Consider the following 20,965-nt stretch of genomic DNA (forward strand, 5'->3'; position numbering starts at 1 on the left):
CATTGTAGCTGTTTTCAGACAGACCAGAAGAAGGCGTCAGATTTCATTACTGATGCTTGTGAGCCACCATGTGGTTGCTGGGATTTGAACTCAGGACCTTTAGAAGAGCAGTCAGTGCTCTTAACCACTGAGCCATCTCACCAGCCCAATAGAGCCCATTCTCATGGAAGAGGTCACAAGTACTTTGCAAAGCAGTTGATGTCCTAGTGTCTTAAGCTTTATTGTGATAATTGTCATAAGGAAACTTTTTTCCTAAAGTTGTACTGTGCTTAAATATGCCAAAATATGCTCAAGGTCAGACTCTCGAAGTTTAAACCAGCACCAGCTACTGAGTTGTGTTGAACCAAATATTCTTCTTGCTTCTTGCTTCACATTTGGGGGGAAGGGGAATACCCACAGATCTCAACTTCACATCCTCTTCAACACGTTTATTCCTTCATATGTGTTTATGCATGTGTGTGTATAAGTGTGTGTGAGATATATGTGTGAACTCATGTGTGTGTGATGTGTGTGTGTGCATGTGTGTAATGTATGTGTGTGATGTATCTGTATGTATGTGTGTGTGTGTGTGATATATGTGTGTGTTTGTGTATGTGGTGATGTATATGTGTGTGTGTGAGTGTGTGATGTATGTGTGTGAGTGTGTGATGTATGTGTGCGATGTATCTGTATATATGTGTGATGTGTGTGTGTGTGTTATATATGTGTGTGTTTGTGTGTGGTGATGTGTGTGTGTGTGGTGATGTGTGTGTGTGTGGTGATGTGTGTGTGTGATGTATGTGTGTGTGTGATGAATGTGTGTCTATATCTGCTTGTCCATGCATGTGTGTGTGGAAACCAGAGGTTGATGAAGATGGAAGACATCTCTCTTGGTGAAGACTTGATAGGAAGGGAGGGGAAATAAAGAGGTTTAAAAAAACCTGTATTATTTAAGAAGGGCTCATGAGCCTGGCCTGATGGGGCATGTCTTTAATCCCAGTGCTAAGAAAGCAGAGGCAGGAGGATCTCTTGAGTTTAAGGCTAGCCTGGTCTACAGAGTGAGTTTCAGGACAGCCAGGGCTACACAGAGAAACCCTGTCTCGACAGCCCCCAAAGGGAGTTCTTTTTGGCAGTTGTCTGGGTTAGCTTGGTAACTATCTAGAAGCTACCATATTCTGGCTAAAATCTATGAGACTTTATCAAGGGCTAGAATTGGCCAGAAGCAGCTAGTTAATTATCACACACAGAAAGCCCCAAACTTTTTAAACCTTTATTCCCAACTAAACTGATCTTTAAAGTTGTCTCTGTTAGCTTTTGTTAAGTGAGCATGTATTGCCTGATTACTTTTTGTTAGATGTGTGTGTGTGTGTCTGTCTGTCTGTCTGTCTGTCTGTCTGTCTATGCCACATATGTATGGTGCCCACAGGGGGCAGATGGAGGGCATTAGATCCTGTCTATAAGTATAGCAGAATATTATTAGGGATCTTTTCCACACTCCCCACCCCAGGCATGTGTGGCTCTATCCTAGGTCTCTGGGCTATCTGGCCTCTGGTTCTTGGCCCTCCAGGCCGTGTCAGATCTGGGCTCCCTCTCTGGCATGGGTCTCAAGCTAGACCAGTCATTGATTGGCCACTCCCACAATTTCTGCACCACCTTTACCCCAACACATCTTGTAGGCAGGACAAATTGTAGGTCGAAGGTTTTGTGGCTTGGTTGGTATCCCAGTCTCTCCACTGGAAATCTGGCCTAGTTATAGGAGATGGTCAGTTTGGGCTTCATATCCCCATTGCCAGGAGTCTTAGCTAGGGTCACCCTCATGGGTTCCTGAGAGTTTCCATTGCATTAGGTTTCTAGCTCATCCCTGAGATGCCCCCCAAGTACAGTAGTCTCTCCCTCTCTTCTCCCCCACACCTGAGCCCACTGGTCCAGTGTCGTTCCCCCGGCCCCTGTCCTGCATTTTCACCTGTGGTGTCTACTCCATTTCTCCTCCCCAGGGAGACCCATTCGTCCCCCCCTTGAGCTTTTCTTGTTATTAGCTTCTCTGGGTCTGTGGATTGAAGCATGGTTATCCTGTACTTTATGGCTAATATGTTGGGGTCCAGCATCGACACAGGATTGGAGTTCTCAGGGTGCAAGCAGGGATATCTGGAAGGAGCATAATAAACAGATACAGATTATTTTTCAGGTACAAACTGACAGGCAATTTTTTAAGGCTTAAATTTTCTCTCTCTTTCATCTCTCTCTCTCTCTTTGTCTCTCTCTGTCTGTCTCTCTCTTTGTCTCTGTGTGTCTCTGTCTCTCTCTCTGTCTCTCTTTCTGTCTCTGTCTTTCTCTCTGTGTCTCTCTCTCTGGCTCTGTCTCTCTCTCTCTTAGCTTAGGGCTGCATGCAATCTGCATTCACCTTCGCACTTTTCTTGAATTCTCACACTCCAACACACCTCTGTGCATTCCCCTCTCACTCATACACACACTCTTCACATACTCATCACACATACCACATGCAGTCTCCTCTCACTCACATACACACAGACACACACACACACTCTTTCTCCTCACACTCTCTCCACTTACCTCACACACACACCTCATGTGCACCTCACTAGCTCTCCACTTGCTCTCTTGCCTTTCTCTTGCCTGAGTCTTTTATTGATACTCCAAAAGCAGGTAGGAAAAAAAAAAGACATTGTACAATCATTGCCAAATCAAATTCAAAAGAATAACCACGTCCCACAAGAATTACAATTGTTCCCCAAAGTTTCAAGTTTCCCCTATTCGCAGGCCTGTGGCCAAAATAATAATAATTGCAAACTTATCGTTATTTAAACTTTAACTTTTGACTTACTATACTTCAGAGCTCAGAGCCCTGAGGTCAGCTACTTGCATTTTCTTGTGAAGCTCTAATGATAAACGACATGGGCAAAGCTGCCAGGCAGTGGCCAGAAGAGTCAGGTTAACCCTTAGCTCAGTAGTTTCGCTAGTTTTCTGCTTCTGCACATTGCACACAATGACCCTCCCAAGAGTCCCGGTGTTTTGCCTTAGTTTTCCTAGTATATAATTTTATGTATTCTATACTTGCTTATCCAGGAACCACCCTTAAATGTTGTACAAAACTTATTTCACAATTGCAATAATTTTTTCCTTTCTCGGGGTCCCAATGTTGGCTCTATTTCATTTTCTAATAATTTCTTCAAACTTTCTTTGCAAGTCAAGCATTAATCTGAAACTACCATTGTGCAGTTATTGCATTGTTTCCAAGATGAGAACACACAGCATACACCTGGGCCATTAGGACTGTGCTGTGCTGTGCCCCATGCCTCAATTTTTGATTGTTTAAGAATCATTACATCAGGGAACATCTAGTTTCACAGAATTCACCAGAGCAGAAGGAGAAAGAAGTAAGAAAGTCAGATATAATAATATAACTTTGCACACCAAGGCCAACTGAAAAGCAGTCACCCACAAGTGAAATCTATACAGCTGTTGCCCAGGGCTAAGGTTAGAAGAAATAGAAACAACTGTTGTTACAAAGAGCTGCCTCAGGCTACTGAGATGTCTCTGTCCCAGCCTACTGCAGGCAGTCCCTGTCATGGGATGCTGTCCCCAGCACTAATATACACACCATGTTTGTCTTTTTGGGTCTGGGTTACCTTACTGAGGATGATATTTTTTTCTAGTTCCATGCATTTGCCTATAAATGTCATGATGTGTTTAACAGCTGAGCACTACTCCATTGTGTAAACACACATTCTCTTTATCCATTCTTCGGTTGAGGACTATATAGGCCATTTCCAGCTTACATTCCAGCTGCTATGAACAGATCTGAGCGAGGGTCCCTATGGTATAGTGGAGCTTCCTTTGGGTGTATGCCCAGGAGTGATATAGCTGGGTTTTGAGATAAATCTATTCCCAATTCTTCTTCTTCTTTTGCTTTTGTTTTTTGAGAAACTGCCATATTAATTTTCCGAAGTGGCTGTACAAGTTTGAGTTCACACCAGTAATGGAGCCGTGTCCCTCTTGCCTCGCATCCCCAACAGCACGGGCTGTTGCTTGAGTTTTTGAACTTAGCCATTCTGACAGATGTCAGATAGAATCTTGGAGGCATTTTGATTCGCATTACCCTGACAGCTAAGGCTGTTGAACATTTCTTTAAGTGCTTCTCGGCCATTTGAGATTCCTCTGTTGAGAATTCTCTGTTGTTTGTTTGTTTTTTCAAAATAGGGTTTCTCTGTGTAGTCTTGGCTGTCCTGGAACTCAATCTGTAGGCCAGGCTCAGAGAAGTCACATGACAGAGATTCTGTGTCCCACGAAGACTTCATGTAAATCCCTTTGAGATTCAGTGTTTCTGCTAACCTCTCTCAAGGTCTCTAGCACACCAAAGGGCTTCAGCACCTGAATTCTGGAAGACAAACAACTCCAAGGAAGCACATGGCAGGACTGGGGCTCCTTGGACTCTGGCGTGAGTGGTGAGCAGGAAGAGGGTTGGTATGGAAAATGACCAGAAGCAGCCAGAGCCCCATTCCTCTGCCTCTGTGACATCACATTGAGACTTTTTTTTCCCCTTCTCTCCTGGGCTGTGGCTTCTGTTGCTATGGCAATGAAATTCTGGGTCATTAAGGGAAAGACCAGCTAGTATGAAGTCTTATAATTTACCTGTGAGTATGGGAGTCATGTTCCACTCCGTGTGTGAGTGTGTGTATTACGTGATCATAAAAAAAGAAAGAGCTATAAGAACATCCTCTGGCGGGTGTAGGGGGAGGGGGTGCCTCAGCGGGCCCATGCCCAGGCATCCCTTCCCCCTGAGGGACCAACCACAAGATAGTATAGTATAGAATAGAGTTTATTTAGGGCATGGGGAGGGGAGTTAAGAGAGTAGTAGAGGCAGAGAAAGGCAGAAAGGAGAGAGTAGAGACTTAGAGGCTGGCCATGACCACGTGGAGGTCGGGGGGGGGGAAGGTAATGGGGAGAGAGGGGGCAACGTGAAGCAAGAGTAAAAGAAACAAGAGAGTAAGAGAGAGGCAAGAGCTTAAGAGAGAGAGGAGGGGCCTAGCAGCCCCTTTTATAGTGGGCCAAGCCTACCTGGCTGCTGCCAGGAACTGTGGGGGTGGAGTTTAGACAGAATACCAAGAGCATGTGTGTGCATGTGTGCATGCGTGTGAGAGCCAAAGTCGGTTGTCTACCTCAATTCATCTCGCCTCACTTTCTAAGACAAGCTCTCTTGCTGTACCTGGAGCTTGCCCATTTGGCTGGACCACCTGGCCAAAAAGCCCCAGGGATCCTCTTGTGGCTGCTAAGGTTATATGCATGTGTATATACACAGATACACCCTGCTTGTACTGGGACCTGAGGATTGAATTCCGATCCATGTACCTGCACAGCAAGCCCTTTGCCCACTGAGCTGTGTACTCTGCCCTGGCCATGCCTTTCTTAAAGGATGCTGTGACACTTGTGAAGGAACCACAACAGCTGCCCTCCATCCCTCTTTCATGGTTCCCCTCGAGCGTGTTTGCTGCCTTCAATGTAACGCTGCTGCTGTTTTTGAGTGGCCTTTTCTTCGGATTCCCGTGAGTGTCCCATGTCATCCGTTAGGTTCCTTACACGGGGACAAGAAATAAAAAATAGTGCAGAGGCAAGGGATTTGCAGGAAGGTGTGCTAGAAGGCCTGGGGAACAACAGTCTAGCTACAGAAAAAGAAATGCGCAGCCATAGAATCCTGGAGGATTGGTGTATGGCGGGGGCAGGTAAAAGTAGCTGGTGCTGCTGCTGCTGGCATTTGGTGGGGGGCCCCTGGGAGTCTGTCCCTTGCCTGGATACTTAGAGTGCGAGGCCTGATCCAGCTGGACGGGGCCTGGGGGAGGAGCTCTCAGCTACTCCAGCTCCAAAACTGAAGGAGGCTCTGGTCTCAGTTGTAGGTGGCTGGTTCAGAACGGGGAGTGGGCCTTTCCTGCCATCACAGGACCACTCTTCATCCTCACCTTCTTCAGTCTCGTCTCGCTCAACTTCTCAGACCCTGGTATCTTACATCGAGGTGAGGGAGGAGGACTCAGCCCCCCTGGAAGGAGCTGGTACCCTGAAGGCTGGCACCCCACTTCCAACCTCGCACATCAGGACTTCTTTACCCCATGGCAACATTTCCAAGATCCTGTATGGTTTCCAGTTGCTTCAGAAGAGCGGGCTGTCCAGGCTGGAGAGAGAAACCAGTGGGCACTCCCTCTTCCACTACACAGAACTTCACGTGCTACTTACTAGTGTTTGGTTTTGTTTGTTTGTTTGTTTTTTGTTTTTCGAGACAGGGTTTCTCTGTGTAGCCCTGGCTGTCCTGGAACTCACTCTGTAGACCAGGCTGGCCTCGAACTCAGAAATCCACCTGCCTTTGTCTTCCAAGTGCTGGGATTAAAGGTGTGTGCCACCACTGCCTGGGGCTACTACTATTTGAAAGGCAGAGTTCTATACAAAAGGCTGGCTGGAGCATGCCGGCGCCCACCCACCCCCACCGTGCTTCTCTCTCTCCCTCCTCCCCCTCCCTGATGGTCAGCTTGCTCAGTAAGATCAGGGATTCCCTGTCTACCTCTCCCCCACATCCCCTGTGCCTAGGGCTGCCCAGGGTAGCAGAGGTCAGCTGCCTCACTCTCTACCACGTCAGGCTCCACCAAAGAGGACCCCATGACGGTGCATGTTGTTCGAGTGAACCAAAGGGCTTTCCGCCTGGAATGGTGCCCCAAGTGCCTCTTCCATCGCCCACCCCGAACCTACCACTGCCCGTGGTGCAACATTTGCGTGGAGGTGAGAATTCCCTCGCTCACTGCCTGTCTCCTAGACCTGGCCAGAACCTTATGTGGGCCAGGGGTCAGTGGGAGAGTTTTCCCTGACAGATGAGGGCCAAGGACGACTGTATGTCCATTTGCTCTTGATCCTTCACACAGGTCACTGCCGTTGTGCCTGTGTCCATTCAGGAAGGGTGGTATGTCACTGTGGGCACTTTCACGTGTTCTGGTCCTGGGGGAGTGGGCAGGGATGACAGTCCCAAACCTGTCTCCTGGTTTTCTGCCACGGGCTATCTATACCCTTCATTTGGCTGTAGGCCGGATCTGGGGACTTTTCCTGTCCTCCTTTGGTTATTGAGGTTGGGAGGGTGTCAGTTTGTGTAAGCTTGTCTCACATGTACTGGCGGACCAGCTTACAGATGTGTGGAGGGAAGCTGCTGGGGAAAGGTTAGAGTAAGCGACCAAAAGGGCTGAGTTGTCTGAGCTAATGGAAGCTGGGAGGAAGGACGGATCCCGGAGGCCTTTCCCTCACCCTGTAACAGGACTTCGACCACCATTGCAAGTGGGTCAATAACTGCATCGGTCACCGCAACTTCCGCCTCTTCATGCTGCTGGTCCTGTCACTCTGTCTCTACTCGGGAGCCCTGCTGGTCACCTGCCTGACATTCCTATTTCGCACAAGGCATCTGCCCTTCTCCCTGGACAAGGGGATGGCGTATCTACTTATGCGCGAGCAGGGGGGAGGGGCTCAGGCAGGTGAGAGATGAGGTCTCAGAGGGTGGAGCCAGTGATGGATGAAGCTAGCAGAAGCCACTTCAGAGGTTCAGTGTGGGCCAATGAAAGTGGGGAAATGGACGAAGTTTAAAAAAAAAACCAGGCTGGGCAGAGGTGACGCACGCCTTTAATCCCAGCACTTGGTAGGCGCTGGGAGGCAGAGGCAGGCAGATTTCTGAGTTCGAGGCCAGCCTGGTCTACAGAGTGAGTACCAGGACAGCCAGGGCTACACTGAGAAACCCTGTCTCGAAAAAAAAAAAAAAAAAACAAAAAATTAGAACCTAGTAAGGCCATAGAATAACGAAAGCCTAAAAGGGACAAAGCAGAGCAACATCGTAGTGGTATAGGGTTGGGGGGAGTAATGGTGGGAAGGGGAAGATGGGCTGCACTGGGCGTGGCTCCTTAGCTGGCGAGCATCCTGGTGGCTGTGCCCGCTGCGGGCTTTTTGATTCCGCTCTTCCTGCTGCTGCTGATCCAGGCCCTATCTGTGAGCAGGGCGGAGAGCTCCTACGAGAGCAAGGTATGTGGGGCGGAGCGTGGGCATCCAGACGTTCCGCTATGGGAAGCATCCTGAGCCCTCAGGATCTGATTTTCCATTGCCTTTGTCCCCTGAGGGTCAGGCCTTCAGTACTCATCTTCTAAGTAGCAGCTCGGACCACAGCGCCACCTGCTGGATCCCAGCGGTCGCTCTCCGTCCGGGGTGCACGACTGTGTGCTAGGCTGTGTGTGTCTGGGTATCTGGGAAAGCTACATCCTGCATTTAACCTGCTAACACCGTGGACCACACCAAGAGAGATCAGTCTAGGGCTGTTTAGTTTAGACCAAGAGAAGGAGCTAGGAGTTAAGCAGGCCTGACACACCATTCTGCGTCCTGGAGTGATTTCAAAGGGACAGAAGACAGAGCTTGCCAGCTTTGCAAAAAGAACCAAGGAGCTAGAACATTTCCCCTTCCAGGACTGGGAACCGAACCCAGGGTCTGGAAAATGCTAGGCAAATGCTCTACCTCTCAGCTGTATCCCAAGCCTCTCTTCCCTCCCCACCCCCACCCCCTTTTAAAATTGAGACAGTCTCAGGCAAACCTTGATCTTCGATCTTGCTGACTGCTGGAGTTAATGACTTCAAGTCCAGCTTGAAAGAAGGTTGTTAAGAGAGTGAGGGAACAGCTCTGATTCAAGCTGGCAATTGAGCAGACCCCTTCCAGATGGTCACATTAAAGCAGCCAGTAAAATCAAGCGTGGGACATAGAAACCCTGGGCAGTAGAAAGCCCGGAGTCATTGGAGGTGTATCTGAAAATAGTATTTTTAGTCTAGAAGTGTTTTTCATGGCCTCTTTGTAGTGGATTTGTTTTCTTATTACAGCCCCCAGTAATGGTTGATTTGTTTTCTACCCTTAGGGCTTTTGTTGTTGTTGTTTTGGGTTTGTTTGTTTTAAATCTTTCAGAATCCCACATAAATGAAGTCATTGCCTTCCGTGTCTGCCTTGGCTTGCTTACTACAACACACTTGAGCTTCGCCCACTCTGTTCTCATCAGTTTATTCCTCTTTATTGTTGTGTAGCATTGCGTTGTATTGTAGGATGCTCTACAGATTATCTGTGCACCAACTGAAGGGTTTTTACATCATTTCTAGTTTGGAGTAATTAGAAAATGAACTCAATCCAAACACTGGTGTCCAGAAAGCAAGCTTCCCTGTCGGGAAAGTTCTTAGGAGTGGCATTGCTGGGTCACGTGGCAGCTGCGTTTCATTGTATTCTGGGTTCAGGTATGTGTTTTAAAAATATTTTCTTGAAATCCATAGCTTGTTATTTTGTTTTCTTTCCATCGTGTTTTGTTTCACACAGCAGAGTTTTTTATTGTGATGGTGTACCTGTCTGAGTGTGCATGAGCATGGTGTGTGTGGTGTGTGTGCTTGTGAGTGTGCATCACAGAAATGGATCATGTGCATCTGATGTTGTCACTCAGAAATCTTTGCTAATCCAAGATCACAAAATTCTAGTCATGTGTTTTTCTACTGAGATTCTGTCGATTTAGCTTGTACCTTTAGACTGATGAATTCTTTGGGGCTAAATTCTGTATGTGGTAAAGGCTTGCTTTTGTTTTTTGGTTTTTTTTAAGTTATTTTTATGTGTACAAGAGTTTGCCCAGATGTATCTCTGTGTACCACATACGTGCTGGGTGCCTGTGGAGTCCAAAAGAGGCTGCCAGATCCTCTGCATCTGGAGTTTCAGTTGTGAGCCTCCATATGAGTTCTGGGAACTGAACCCAAGTCCGCTTGCCAGAGCAGACAGTGCTGTCAGGAGACTGGGCTGCCGCTCCAGTCCCCAAGATTTGCTGTTTGCATACCTGCTCCACTTGTTGGCAAGGATTTCTTCCTGCATTGTGGTGTCTTTGCATATTCATTAAAAGCAGAACTGGCCAGACAGACATGGTTAATTTCTCAATAGTGTACTTCTGCCCACCCTGTACTGTCTTGCTTAGTGTTGCTTTATAGTTTGGAAACGGCATGTAATGAGTTCTCTAACGGCTGCTTTTTGCGGTTCTCTTGGCCCTTTGATCCTTGGAGGGAACACTGAGAATCGGCTTGTCACTTTGTCACTTTCTACAAATCCGCTAGGGTTTTCAACAGAATTCTCTGGACCTTTTGAGCAGAGCACATTTCGGGATCCGTGAATATGCTCTACCGTACACTTATTTAGGCTATTATTGGGTTTTGGTTACCTTTCGTCATTATTTTGTAGCTTGTGGATTCTGTACCCATCTCATTGGATGGTAACTTGACTAATGGCTGTTTTAGGAAGACAGGTAGACTTATTATTGGGGGGAACTAGAGGCAGACAACTGAAAGGCAGGCAGACAGACAGAGCATCCTCTGTTTTGGGAAATATTAAAAACAAACAAACAAACAAAAAACGAACTGGCACATTCCAGTGCTTGTGCCAGCAACTCTCTGCCCCAGTGGCCTGGCCAGCCATGCACTGGTGGGCAATGGCCGACCTGTATTTATCTCATGGAGACTCTGACTCAGTGCTCCAAAAGCTCTCCACCCAGCTCGATAGGTTCCCATTGGTAGTTCACTACCACACCAGCACCATGCTTCAAATCCCACACAGCCTTTGTGGTGCCCTTAGCAAACCCACACTTTGCTGTATCTCTTTCTCTTTCTCTCTCTTGGTTTTTCGAGACAGGATTTCTCTGTGTAGCCCTGGCTGTCCTGGAACTCACTCTGTAGACCAGGCTGTCCTGGAACTCAGAAATCCACCTGCCTCTGCCTCCCAAGTGTGCCACCACTGCCTGGCTGTACCATTCTCTCTTGAACCCAGTCAAACCGCCTCATGAAAACTCGACACAGACTTAGTTCAGAAGTGACAGTAACTCAATCACTGGGCACAACAACTAAAATCTTAATCTTGTAAGCCTTATTAAATCTATATCCTCTGGTGGCGAATTCTGACGGATCCGCCATTGAAACCAGGAGACACTCATAATTACATCTTGTCCTCATGCTATCACAGTCCAAAAAGACTTAACTCTCTATTCTCTTCCTCTGTCCAACCCGGAAGTCCCGCCTGCTCACCCAGTGATTGACTCCTTTATCCTTTAGGGGATTGGTTCACAAGAAGTCACCTGAGTATGTGTGACTCACTCCTTATTTGCAGCACCTCCCAAGAGAGTGGAATTAGCATCAAAATATAATCAGCACCTGGTCCATCCTCAACAATCCTCTATACATTGCCCCCTGTGTACTCTCGTCTCAGTCATCACCCACCCAGTTTTGGCCCTGCTCTCACCTTTGCCTCCTCTGCTCAGCCCGCCCTTACGGCCCAGCATCCACTATACTTCCTCCCTCTGGTCTCAGTCCATCATATCAGGTTCTGCTGGACAGCGGTTTTTCCTCTAATGTCTTCCGGTTCTAGCCCCAGGTCAGCCCCAGAACATTGCTTCCTTCTGCTTAAAATGGCCTTCCTAGTCCAGAAACCCCCAACTTAGGCGGGGCTTAAGTGTGATCTGCACTCTGGGCTTCACCAGGCAGGGCTCTCTTCTCTTTCTGGTTGGATCCAGTTCATACTGATCATATATCCCAGTCTCCATTCTCTCTAACCGGCCATTTCTGGGTTGAAGCTCCTTTTGGATCCCTTGCTTGGTGGTTCCTAGCAAGGACTCTGCAGATGAACCACACTGGATCATGAATCTCCAACACACCTGCAGTGAGAACTGGGCATGTTACTTGGCCAGCGGGCCACTCTGTTTCCCACTGTAGAAAGGGAAGGCATGGGTTAATTTGTTTAAGACTTTATGGTAGGAGCTCTAGTGCTAAGAGATCTGTCTGTTATTTTTATTACCATCAGGCCTTCTATACCCCTCTTGTCTTACAATCAAAGCATGGCCCTGAGTTAATGTCATAAGCCTCCACTCCACCTGCTGAAACCTCTCCTGGGTGCCCCTTCCTGCAGGTGGTGGCTGTGTCCACCAGCTGCTTTCTTACTTTCTGGACCTATTTCAGCCCTAGCCCTTCCTCAGCACCACAGTGACCCTCCTTTCAGCGAGTGTCCAAAGTAATGGACACTTCCCGCTCTGCACTCTATGAACTACATGCAACAGCATTTTTGGCTGTGGCTCCTCGGGTGGCAGCCATGGGGCCAGGGAGGCCAAAGGACTTGCTTTACTGGATTGCTCCCCTTTCTCTGTGCTGCCCTGGCCACACCCCTCAGTGTTCAGGACACTGCCTCACAGCTGCTCACAGAGCAGAGAAAGCTAAGCCGGCCGTGTTGCTTACACTGTGCCCACAGTGCCCACTGCAGTGCCTGGGACAGTTGGAGACGCAGAACTATCTAGATCTGGGGCTTCGGCTCAGTGGTAGAGCACATGGCTTAAAGAGAACACAGGGCCCTGGCATTACTTCCAAGCACTAGAAAACTCTAACAAACCAATGATTCGGCATAATAGTGGAAAAGGAGAGCGGGGGCGGGGGGCACAGTTGGGCAGAGAGCAGAATAAGATGACGCTTTGTTTGGGTCCTGGAGAGTGTGAAGATATTTGAGACACAGAATTGGAACAGGAGCTCCAAGTCTGTAGCCAGTGAGAGGCTATAGGAGCACTTCATGAGAGTCTATGGGAGCACTTCACAGCTACTGGATTCTCTCTGTGTCTGAGAGGGCATGCCCCTTTGGGTAAAGGAATATACTCAGATTGACTTGTTGGGTCTTATGAATTAAGCATTTCTATATCATAGAAATCAACAGTTTTCTATACTTCCTATACATATAGCTGATTGTTTCCCATGGAACTTTTAAAGGTCTGTCAATTGTATCAACTCTTTCTAAACAGAATTCCTAGGGAGCTACTTGTTTCTCTAAATTGCCGCAGACAGCTTGAAGGAGGTGGGCATAGCACAATGGTTGATATAGTTTTTGGGCCATGGCAGGATATTCCAGGACAGTCCTGAATGTGGTCCTGCCTTCTGTCTGATGCTGTGCTGAAGATCAAAGTCTTGATGAGAGGATCATGGGGCACAGATCATTTGGAAGCAGGCATAGATGATGTTGGGTCACTTTTCATTGTGACTAAGGCTCTCTAAGTTGGGGTGAGGCTTGACCTGCAGGAGGAGTGGGGGTGGGTGGGTCTCAGGATGAGTGGGAAGGGACAGTGGAGAGGGGAGAGGAGACCCTAAGTAAGAGTGTCCAGGAGGCTGGATGGTGCTGGGGCATTCCCTTAATCCCAGCACTCAAAAAGCAGAGGCCAGAAGATCCCTGTGAGTTTGAGGCCAGCCTGGTCTACAAAGTGAGTTTCAGGACACCAGGGCTACACAGAGAAACCCTGTCTTAAGAAAGAAAGAAAGAAAGAAAGAAAGAAAGAAAGAGAGAGAGAGAGAGAGAGAGAGAGAGAGAGAGAGAGAAAGAAAGAAAGGAAAGAAAGAGAGGAAAGAAAGGGGGAGAGAGAGAGAGAGAGAGAAAGAGAGAGAGGAGGAAGAAAGCATCAATGGGTGCTGGCACAGTGGGGTTCTCTTTAACTGCAGCACTGAGGGTCACTGAAAGTTAAAGGGCTAGCCTGGGCAACAAAAGTAAGTTCTAGGGAAGTTTAGGCTACCGAGTGAGATTCTGTCTCAAGACAAACAAACAAAAAGGAAGAGATCAAGGGAGGGCTTGAACTTTGAACGTGACCTCTGCTATGACATCGACATTGGGACAGGTTTTCCCAGGCCATGTGACTCTGGCTGGGAAAATCTGATTCGAATGAAGATGGTGAAACCCAATCATAACCCTTCAAGATGGTGAAATTCAATGAAGACAAACATTCAGAAAGGAAAAATGAGCAGTGGGAAAGCCAAGACATGGTGGCTGGGTGGTGGGACTGTCTGTGGAGGGGCTGAGTGGCTAAAACAGAATCTGAATAAACAGCAGGAGGGTCTGAACAGCGGTCAGGGAGGTCAGAGGAGAGTTTTTGTGGCCCATAGAAAGCAAGGATCCTACATAGGGGCACACAGGTGACAGGGAGCCCCGAGAGGGCAAGAGAGGAGAGAGGCAGGCACAGTGTCAGCAGCAGCCCTGGCAGAGCTGCTCAGAAAGGTGCTTCTCCTGGAACCCAGGAAAGCCAGAGCCCAGGCCGCTCTCCAGCTCCCTTCTCTCTCTTTGCAGACTGACCAGCCCACTCCAGCTGGGCCTGAGCTGACTGGCTGAGGGCATGTCGCTGCTGTGACTTACTGGCCAGTTCTGACATTCTCTTCTCCTCCCCATACCCTTCCAGTGCAGGTACCATCCGGAATACAACCCTTTTGACCAGGGCTTTGCCAAGAACTGGTATCTGGCAATGTTTGCACCACTGGGTCCCAAGTGAGTTGGGAAATCAGACAACGGAATGGCGGGCCCTAGGGATGGTTTAGTGCCCTCTTATCCCAGCCCCCAGACCTTGCACTCTTCCCCTCAGCACCCAGCCCCTCTTCCCCCCAACCCCGGGACCATTGGGGGCCTTTCGGTTGACTTTTGCCTCAAGATACAAGATTGAGGGGGTGAGGGAGCTGCAGCCAGAAGAGGCTGGCCTAGCTCTGGGCAGGGCTGACCCCTGGGATGAGTCCCCAGACTGAGAGGGAAGATGAGGTCCTGGCTAAGAAGGGCATTGACTCCTTGTACCTGGCCCGGTCACTTCTTCAGTTACATGTCTGAAGTTGTCTGTCTGCAAAGACCAGTGGGGACAGCATGGATCCAAGAGAAGACAAAGCCCTCACCACCACGTCGTCCTAAACACTGTAGGCCAGGTCCTCCGGGGCCCCAGCACCAACCTCGGCGCGTTCCAGGGAAGGGGCCCCCAGGGAGTGGAGAGGCTGCAGCTCTCCAAGAGATGCGAAGGCTGCCTGCATCTGTGGAAAAGTCCCCAGGAGGTGGGGCTGGCCCTGAAGCTGGGGTGCTCAGAGCTTGGTGGAGGGGAGCTTGAATCTGGAGGGACCTTGAAAGGGAGTGGCTCTAGAATGCACAGACAGACAGACAGACAGACACACACACACACAGAGAGAGAAAAGACCTCATTCCCAACTTGGTTTGGGCCCTGGGCCAGTCACTAGGTCTGAGCTAGCTGTTAATGGGGACGGAGATTAGCCTACAGTTTATACTGTTTTTGAAGAATGCACCTTCATTTAGTCAAAAATGTTGCATACAGTTTAATTTCATTGAAATGCACGGTGGTGGAACATAAGGTATACATGGGGGTGGGGGCAAATCATCACAGATTCCCTTCCAATCCCGAGACCTTTGAAGTGCTGGTCACCCTTGGCTCAAACAAGGAGGAGATGGGGGGTGGGGTGGAGCTGGGGACCCTGGAGGGAGCCTGCATGTGCTCACTCTGTGTTTAGGTCCACGCCAACCCACGGCTGAACCTGCCGCTGGAGACCCCTAGATGAGACTCTCCCCAGTGCACACAGAGCCAGGACCACCTGAACTTCCTTCCGCCTCTGAGTCTGAATCCTTGTGGTCCACTTGGGACCTACCCATCCTCATTAAATATTAATTGTTGATTTCTGATAAGGGTGTCTGGCCTGTTGAAGGGTCGTGAAGACAGATTTCTGGGCATGAGTGAGCCAGGTTCCCGGAGACCCAAATTCAGGGTTTATCACTGCTTGGTTCCATGATCTTGGGCAGGACACTAAAGGTTCTCTTATGATGGACCAACAGTATTAACTGCAGTCTTCCTGGGAGGCAAAGGCAGGCGGATTTCTGAGTTCGAGGCTAGTCTGGTCTACAGAGTGAGTTCAAGGATAGCCTGGGCTATACAGAGGAACCCTGTCTCCAAAACAAAAACAAAAACAAAAAACCCCTGCAGTCTCTCTGATAAGGGCTGGTGATGATGCGAAGGAAAACCACCAGTCATGGCTGCACTGGGTATCCACCTTGCAGTGCCTCTATCTGGCTGAAGAGGGCGCCAACTGCCCGGGGAACGTGCAAGACGCACTTGACCTTTTGCACTGTGGCACGGGGACCCTGTTGGGTTGGAAGGCCATCAGGCTAGGTGTGGGTACCCTTCCAGTGGCCACTCTAAGAGAACTGGATAAACGAGGGATGCTCAGCCTCATGCTAAGCCTGCATCTATCCTGCATCCTCATCTCATTTTTTACGTACCCCCATACTCCAACCTGTCCCTGGTATGACCCAAGGTCCCGTGTGTCTTTAGATTCCTGGGGGTGCCCGGAGGAGCACATTAAGCTCTGACTTTATTAGTGGCCACGGTGTGTGGCCTTTGTAGTACAGTCATCTCTCCAACTCTTTATAAAGCCAAGCCACAAGTCAGCTTTATTCCCTTATCAGCCCCGTTCCCAGCCCCCAGGCCCCAGCCCACTCACTGTCCCTAGAGGCCCAGGCCCATTCCTGTCAAATCTGTCAAACTCATCTGCTCTGCTTCTGACCCTCTGGGTTACTGGCTAGCTCATTTTTTCAACACCAAGAGCTTCTTGAGAGAGGGCTTGGGGGCTTTTCTCTACTTTTACCCTTGCTCGACTTTTCTAGGTGGAGTTTTGGATATGCGTCTTTGACGTACGAAAAGTTAGCCCAGGCCAGGTGTGGTGTCACATGACTTTAATCCCAGCACTCAGGAGGCAGAGGCAGGGAGTTTGAGTCCAGCCTGATCTACAAAGTGAGTTCCAGGACAGCCAGGACTATATCGACCCTGTCTTAAAAAAAATACAAAAAGTCTCAACCCAGCTTGGCCCTTCTAGAAGATTCTGGGGAGCACATTCTGGGTTATTATGGGAGCACATTTAACTGTGGGGCTAAAATAGCTCTGTGTTACATGGCAGCGAGGACAGGATTGGTATTTTTGAACCACTAAGTGTGTCTACCTCTGGGTGTGACTCTCCAGGTGTGTGCAGAAGGGAACATCCCAGCTTCAGGAAAAGGGCAGTCAGGGGACTTCCTCTTCCCCCAAAGGAGAGCTCCCCAGGTAGCCTGGGCCTGGGTCAGAGAAATAGAGGGGTCCAGGAGCCTGGGCCAAGACTTGGATTAAATCCTGCAACTTCCTGGCTCTGAAGGGGTACCTGGCCCACTTGGAGGCTTTAGGGAGGCTGGCTGTCTTCAGCCCCACGTGGCCTGGGATTGTACTTATTGGCTCCTAGGCTCCAGGTTTGCAGGGAACTCACCCAGCCTCAGGCAAGGGGCCTTCAGAGGCTCAAGCATGTTGTTATCTTCCCTGACTCCTTAAGGCCTCAGTTACCCAGCAGGACAAGGTTGTAATTTTCTTCTGATTCTCAAGAGGCTCTGAGTTCTTCAAAGGCAATCGCTCCTGCTCTGGGGTAAAGATTCTAGGTTTCTTTGTTCTTCCCAATTGAGAATTTCTACAGCTCTAGGAGGGGCCTAGCCCACCCCTTCTCCGAGGGCCCTTTGTCCTTCCCTAGATCTCAGGCGAGGCTGGCAGGGCTTCAGTTGCTCTGCTCCCACTTTCTCCTCTGCCCCTTTTTGCAGAACCTACCTTTGCTTCTCAGACTTACCCCGCCCAGTCTTTGGCTGACAGATAAGGTGAGAGCTGTTATCAGAGCCCCAGGAGGGGGCCTGCTGTCCGCATGCCCAGCATGCCCTGCCTCCCTCAGAGGAAGGGTCAAAGCCAAGAAGGACCATGTGCCAACTTGGAGCCGGAGCCCCTCTGTGGGATCCCAGCCAGCTAGGTCCTAGAGCCAAAATTATCTCGAGTCATCCACACAGCCTTCTGGGAGGTAGGGACTTACAGGGCAGGACAAGTCTTGAGTGACTGACTAACCAGACCTGCTGCCAACTAGTATGTTTGACAGAAGTCACTTGGCTCAGCCCAGCAGTCCCCACAGAGTCATTTACCTCACAAAGAGTCACAGGCTTTGACTTTGAGGGTGAGGGTCAAAGACAAGCTACCACCATCAGTTTCAGACAGGGTTTGGGGGCTACTGGGGGAAGTGGCTGGCTAAGATAACCTCCTGGCAGAAATGGCAGGCAGCCTGGTGGCTTTCTGGTTTCTACTCTCAGCTGCCCCAGCAGGGGAGCCAGCGCAGTAGCTGCAGAGCTCAGCTCTCTTACCCTAGGCTCAGATAAGCCAATGCCTCAGCAGTCAGGGAGCTGATAAGGAGGCTGCAGAAGCCCTCTGCATCCTGGGCCTCCCGATAATGGTCCCTACTGCCTCTGGCTCACCCGCCCTGCTCTGCCTTAACCACTCCACCCAAGGGGGGCCCTGCAGTGGCTGAGGGTGGGGCAGGGCAAGAATGATGGGGCAGAGGAGACTACTACAGAGCCCGTCAGGGCCAGGCTCCTCACACTTCATAGGGCACAGGTTCCTCACACCTCAGATGCATGGGTATGGGTCCTTGCTAGTCACCTCATGGGCACCTGGGTCTAGTGTCAGGCCCCTAAGAGACCTTATCTGGGGATTGTGTGTCTTTAGTTCTTAGCAAACAGATGCAGCCTGGGGATGAAGCCCTATTCCTGGTGACAAACCTTTACTAACCCCCATTGGGTCCAGCCTATGCGAAGTTATTTATAATATTTCCTTTCATCTTCACACCAACCCTGCTAAGTTGCTATTCTTGGTTTAGAGACGAGGAGGAAAACAACATTCAACAAAGCAGTGACTTCCCCTGGCCATGCTAAGTGGGAAAGCCAACCCCCTCCAGGCCCTTTCCCATGACACGGTCTTTAGCGTGAAGACTACGGGCTTCTCTAGGAAGCAAGGTGAGCGGTCACAAGTCACAGCACTGTCACAGGCATTGACCAGGCAGAGTCAGACTCCAGCACTGGCCAGAGGCTGCTTAGTCAATGGTAGGCATCACTGAGGGTGACCCAAGGGCTGCATGAGGCCGGGCTGCATTGTGTGGCCTGCTTAGGACTTCATAATGCTAGTCACTGTAATGGCAGAGTCCGCTGCTGCCCCGTTTAGAGTCGGATCCTTTGGGGCCGAGCAGTGATGGGGGAAAGGTGCTGTTTCAAGGGGAAGTTTGTTTTACAGAAAATCAACCGGTGGGGTGTCTCCCAGCCAAAGGAGTGTGTGTAGACTCGGTTGTAAAAGCTGGGACTCCCCTGCCGAGCAGTATCGTGGCCTTGGGGCCATGGCTGTGCACTTCAGTTAAGCAATCAGCTTCAGCTTGTGTTCATGACACCTCAGGCTGAAGGAAGTCAAACACCACTTGTTATTCCTGGCTCCTGTTTCTCTGTGCCCCGGCCTCCATCTTCAGCCTCACCTCCTCTCACCTCTCCGCTCTCCTCTCTACTCCCTCTCCCTTCCTTTTCTTTCCTCTTCCTTCCGTCCTCTTTCCTGTCCCATTCTTCCACAAGCTGCTCTTCAGTTCTCCATCCCTTTGACTACTCCCACCCTCACCCCCACCCCGCCCCGCCCCGCCCCGCCCCTGCTTTTCCTGGATGAAAACTTCCAGGAACTCAAAGTCAATGAAGGACTTTCAAGTAAGAAGGTATAATTGTGATTCGTGGAAGCTGTAGGATCTGGTGCAGCACAGGAGGGCTGAAGGCAGACTCTGTACAGGGAGCCTTTGTCTGCTTCTTTCTGCCTGGGGGGAGGGGGGGGCTTCTGCAGGCCAGCCGTTGCTAACTGCTTTCTGACTGGGGCAGTTTTATTTTGCTATGGGAATGAGAGATTCCAAATTGGTGAGGGTGGGGACCCTATGGGCCATCTAACCACCTCCCTTGTTCCTCAGGGAGAAGGAAACAGAGGATGAGGGCTTCAGGGAGGGTTTCCCTTGGAGTCGGTACAGCTCAGGAAAGGCTAGCCTTGGCAGTCTCCAGGTGTCGTCTGCCTTGTGCCCTTTTCCATGCCCTGTGCTAAGAAAGCTGGACCAGGTCTTGGCCTGTAAACCAGGAAGGGCCTAAGGACTTAGCTGCTTGACCTCAGCCAGCAGGATCCCAATGCTGACCTCAGGAGCTATACTCACGGTGCTGTTCTGTGTGCCAGGCACTGGGTTAAAGACTTTGCTTGCATTAGCTCATTTAATCCTCAAGCCAGCACATGAGGCACTGCTAGTACCTTTGTGGATGTGGCTCTGACAGTCCCCAGACCTGCAGGACTCCTCCTGGCCTGGCCTGGGATTCCTCCTTAAATGTTTAACTGTTGGAGCTCAAACCAAGATTTCCATGTATTCAGGGCAAGCACCCATCACTAAGGTACCATTTAAAAATTTGAGACCAGGTCTCATCAGAGTTACTCAGGCTGGACTTGAACTCTTTCCAAAGCCCAGCTGGGCAGTGAACCTGTGACCCTCCTGCTAGAGCCTGCAGGCAGATGGACTCAGGCTTATGCCTCCAGGTCTCTCACACCTAGGACTCTGGCTCAGTGAACACGATTCTGGCCTGACCTCGATGCCTCAGTGGCCCATTAGGATCCCTTGCCTGAACTCGAGTCATGCTAGAACTCAGCCATCCCTAGCAGCAATGGAGATCAGGAGCTCAAAGAAGGGCACTGACTCTGGGCAGAGAAAACTGCACTGGGAACATCCGCAAACCATTAGTTTCTAGATCTTTCTTCACAAGCCTTGGGCAAAAATGGAGAGATGCCTTCCTGCTGGCCCCTTCCTGGCCAGTGCAGCAAGATGCTATGCAAACAGCAAGGGCGGGTCTCCGGAGATGCTGTGCAGGAGTGGAGCGGGCCTCTGAAGATGCTGGGTGGAGCAGGTTCTCTGCTTCCTACAGCGTGTCCTGAACATATCCCAGCCTCTCAAAGTCACCCTTCCTTGCCTGCTAACAGGCAAGTGGAGCCAATGTCTGGTCTTGAATTCAGTGTTGGATGAGTCTCTACAAGGTGTAGACTGTCTGACAGGAATGAAGGTGGGATGGTTGCCAAGGTGACAGTGGTACAATCTTAGTCTACTTAGTCTAGTGTCCTCGCCCTGTGAAGGATCCTTCCACCCCACCTCAATGAGCTCACAGTTTCACACGGGATATACAAAGGTACTGTCCTTTTCACCATTTGTATTGACATTATAGACAGGTTCTAGCCTTGAAACTTGCT

At 49.8% G+C, this 20,965-nt stretch overlaps 1 protein-coding gene across 5 annotated transcripts; it reads left to right on the forward strand.

Moving 5' to 3' along the window:
- The first annotated feature begins 4,548 nt into the window (after positions 1-4,548).
- Zdhhc19 (zinc finger, DHHC domain containing 19) lies at positions 4,549-15,522 on the forward strand. Of its 5 annotated transcripts, XM_030249114.1 has the most exons (10): positions 4,549-4,631; positions 5,297-5,540; positions 5,883-6,004; positions 6,620-6,759; positions 6,900-6,937; positions 7,283-7,455; positions 7,929-8,034; positions 14,255-14,340; positions 14,659-14,885; positions 15,354-15,522. In XM_030249114.1, the coding sequence occupies exons 4-10, from the start codon at positions 6,687-6,689 to the stop codon at positions 15,395-15,397; spliced, it is 747 nt and encodes a 248-aa protein (XP_030104974.1). In that variant the 5' UTR covers positions 4,549-4,631; positions 5,297-5,540; positions 5,883-6,004; positions 6,620-6,686; the 3' UTR covers positions 15,398-15,522. The 5 variants fall into 5 exon arrangements, 4 of the variants coding, with proteins under 4 accessions (XP_030104974.1, XP_011244202.1, NP_955013.1 ...); XM_011245900.1 differs by lacking the exon at positions 6,900-6,937 and having other exon boundaries at positions 5,889-6,004; NM_199309.2 differs by lacking the exon at positions 6,900-6,937 and having other exon boundaries at positions 4,589-4,631.
- The last annotated feature ends 5,443 nt before the right edge of the window (positions 15,523-20,965 follow it).

This window comes from Mus musculus, chromosome 16, assembly GCF_000001635.26.
Source record: "Mus musculus strain C57BL/6J chromosome 16, GRCm38.p6 C57BL/6J".
NCBI lineage: Eukaryota > Metazoa > Chordata > Mammalia > Rodentia > Muridae > Mus > Mus musculus.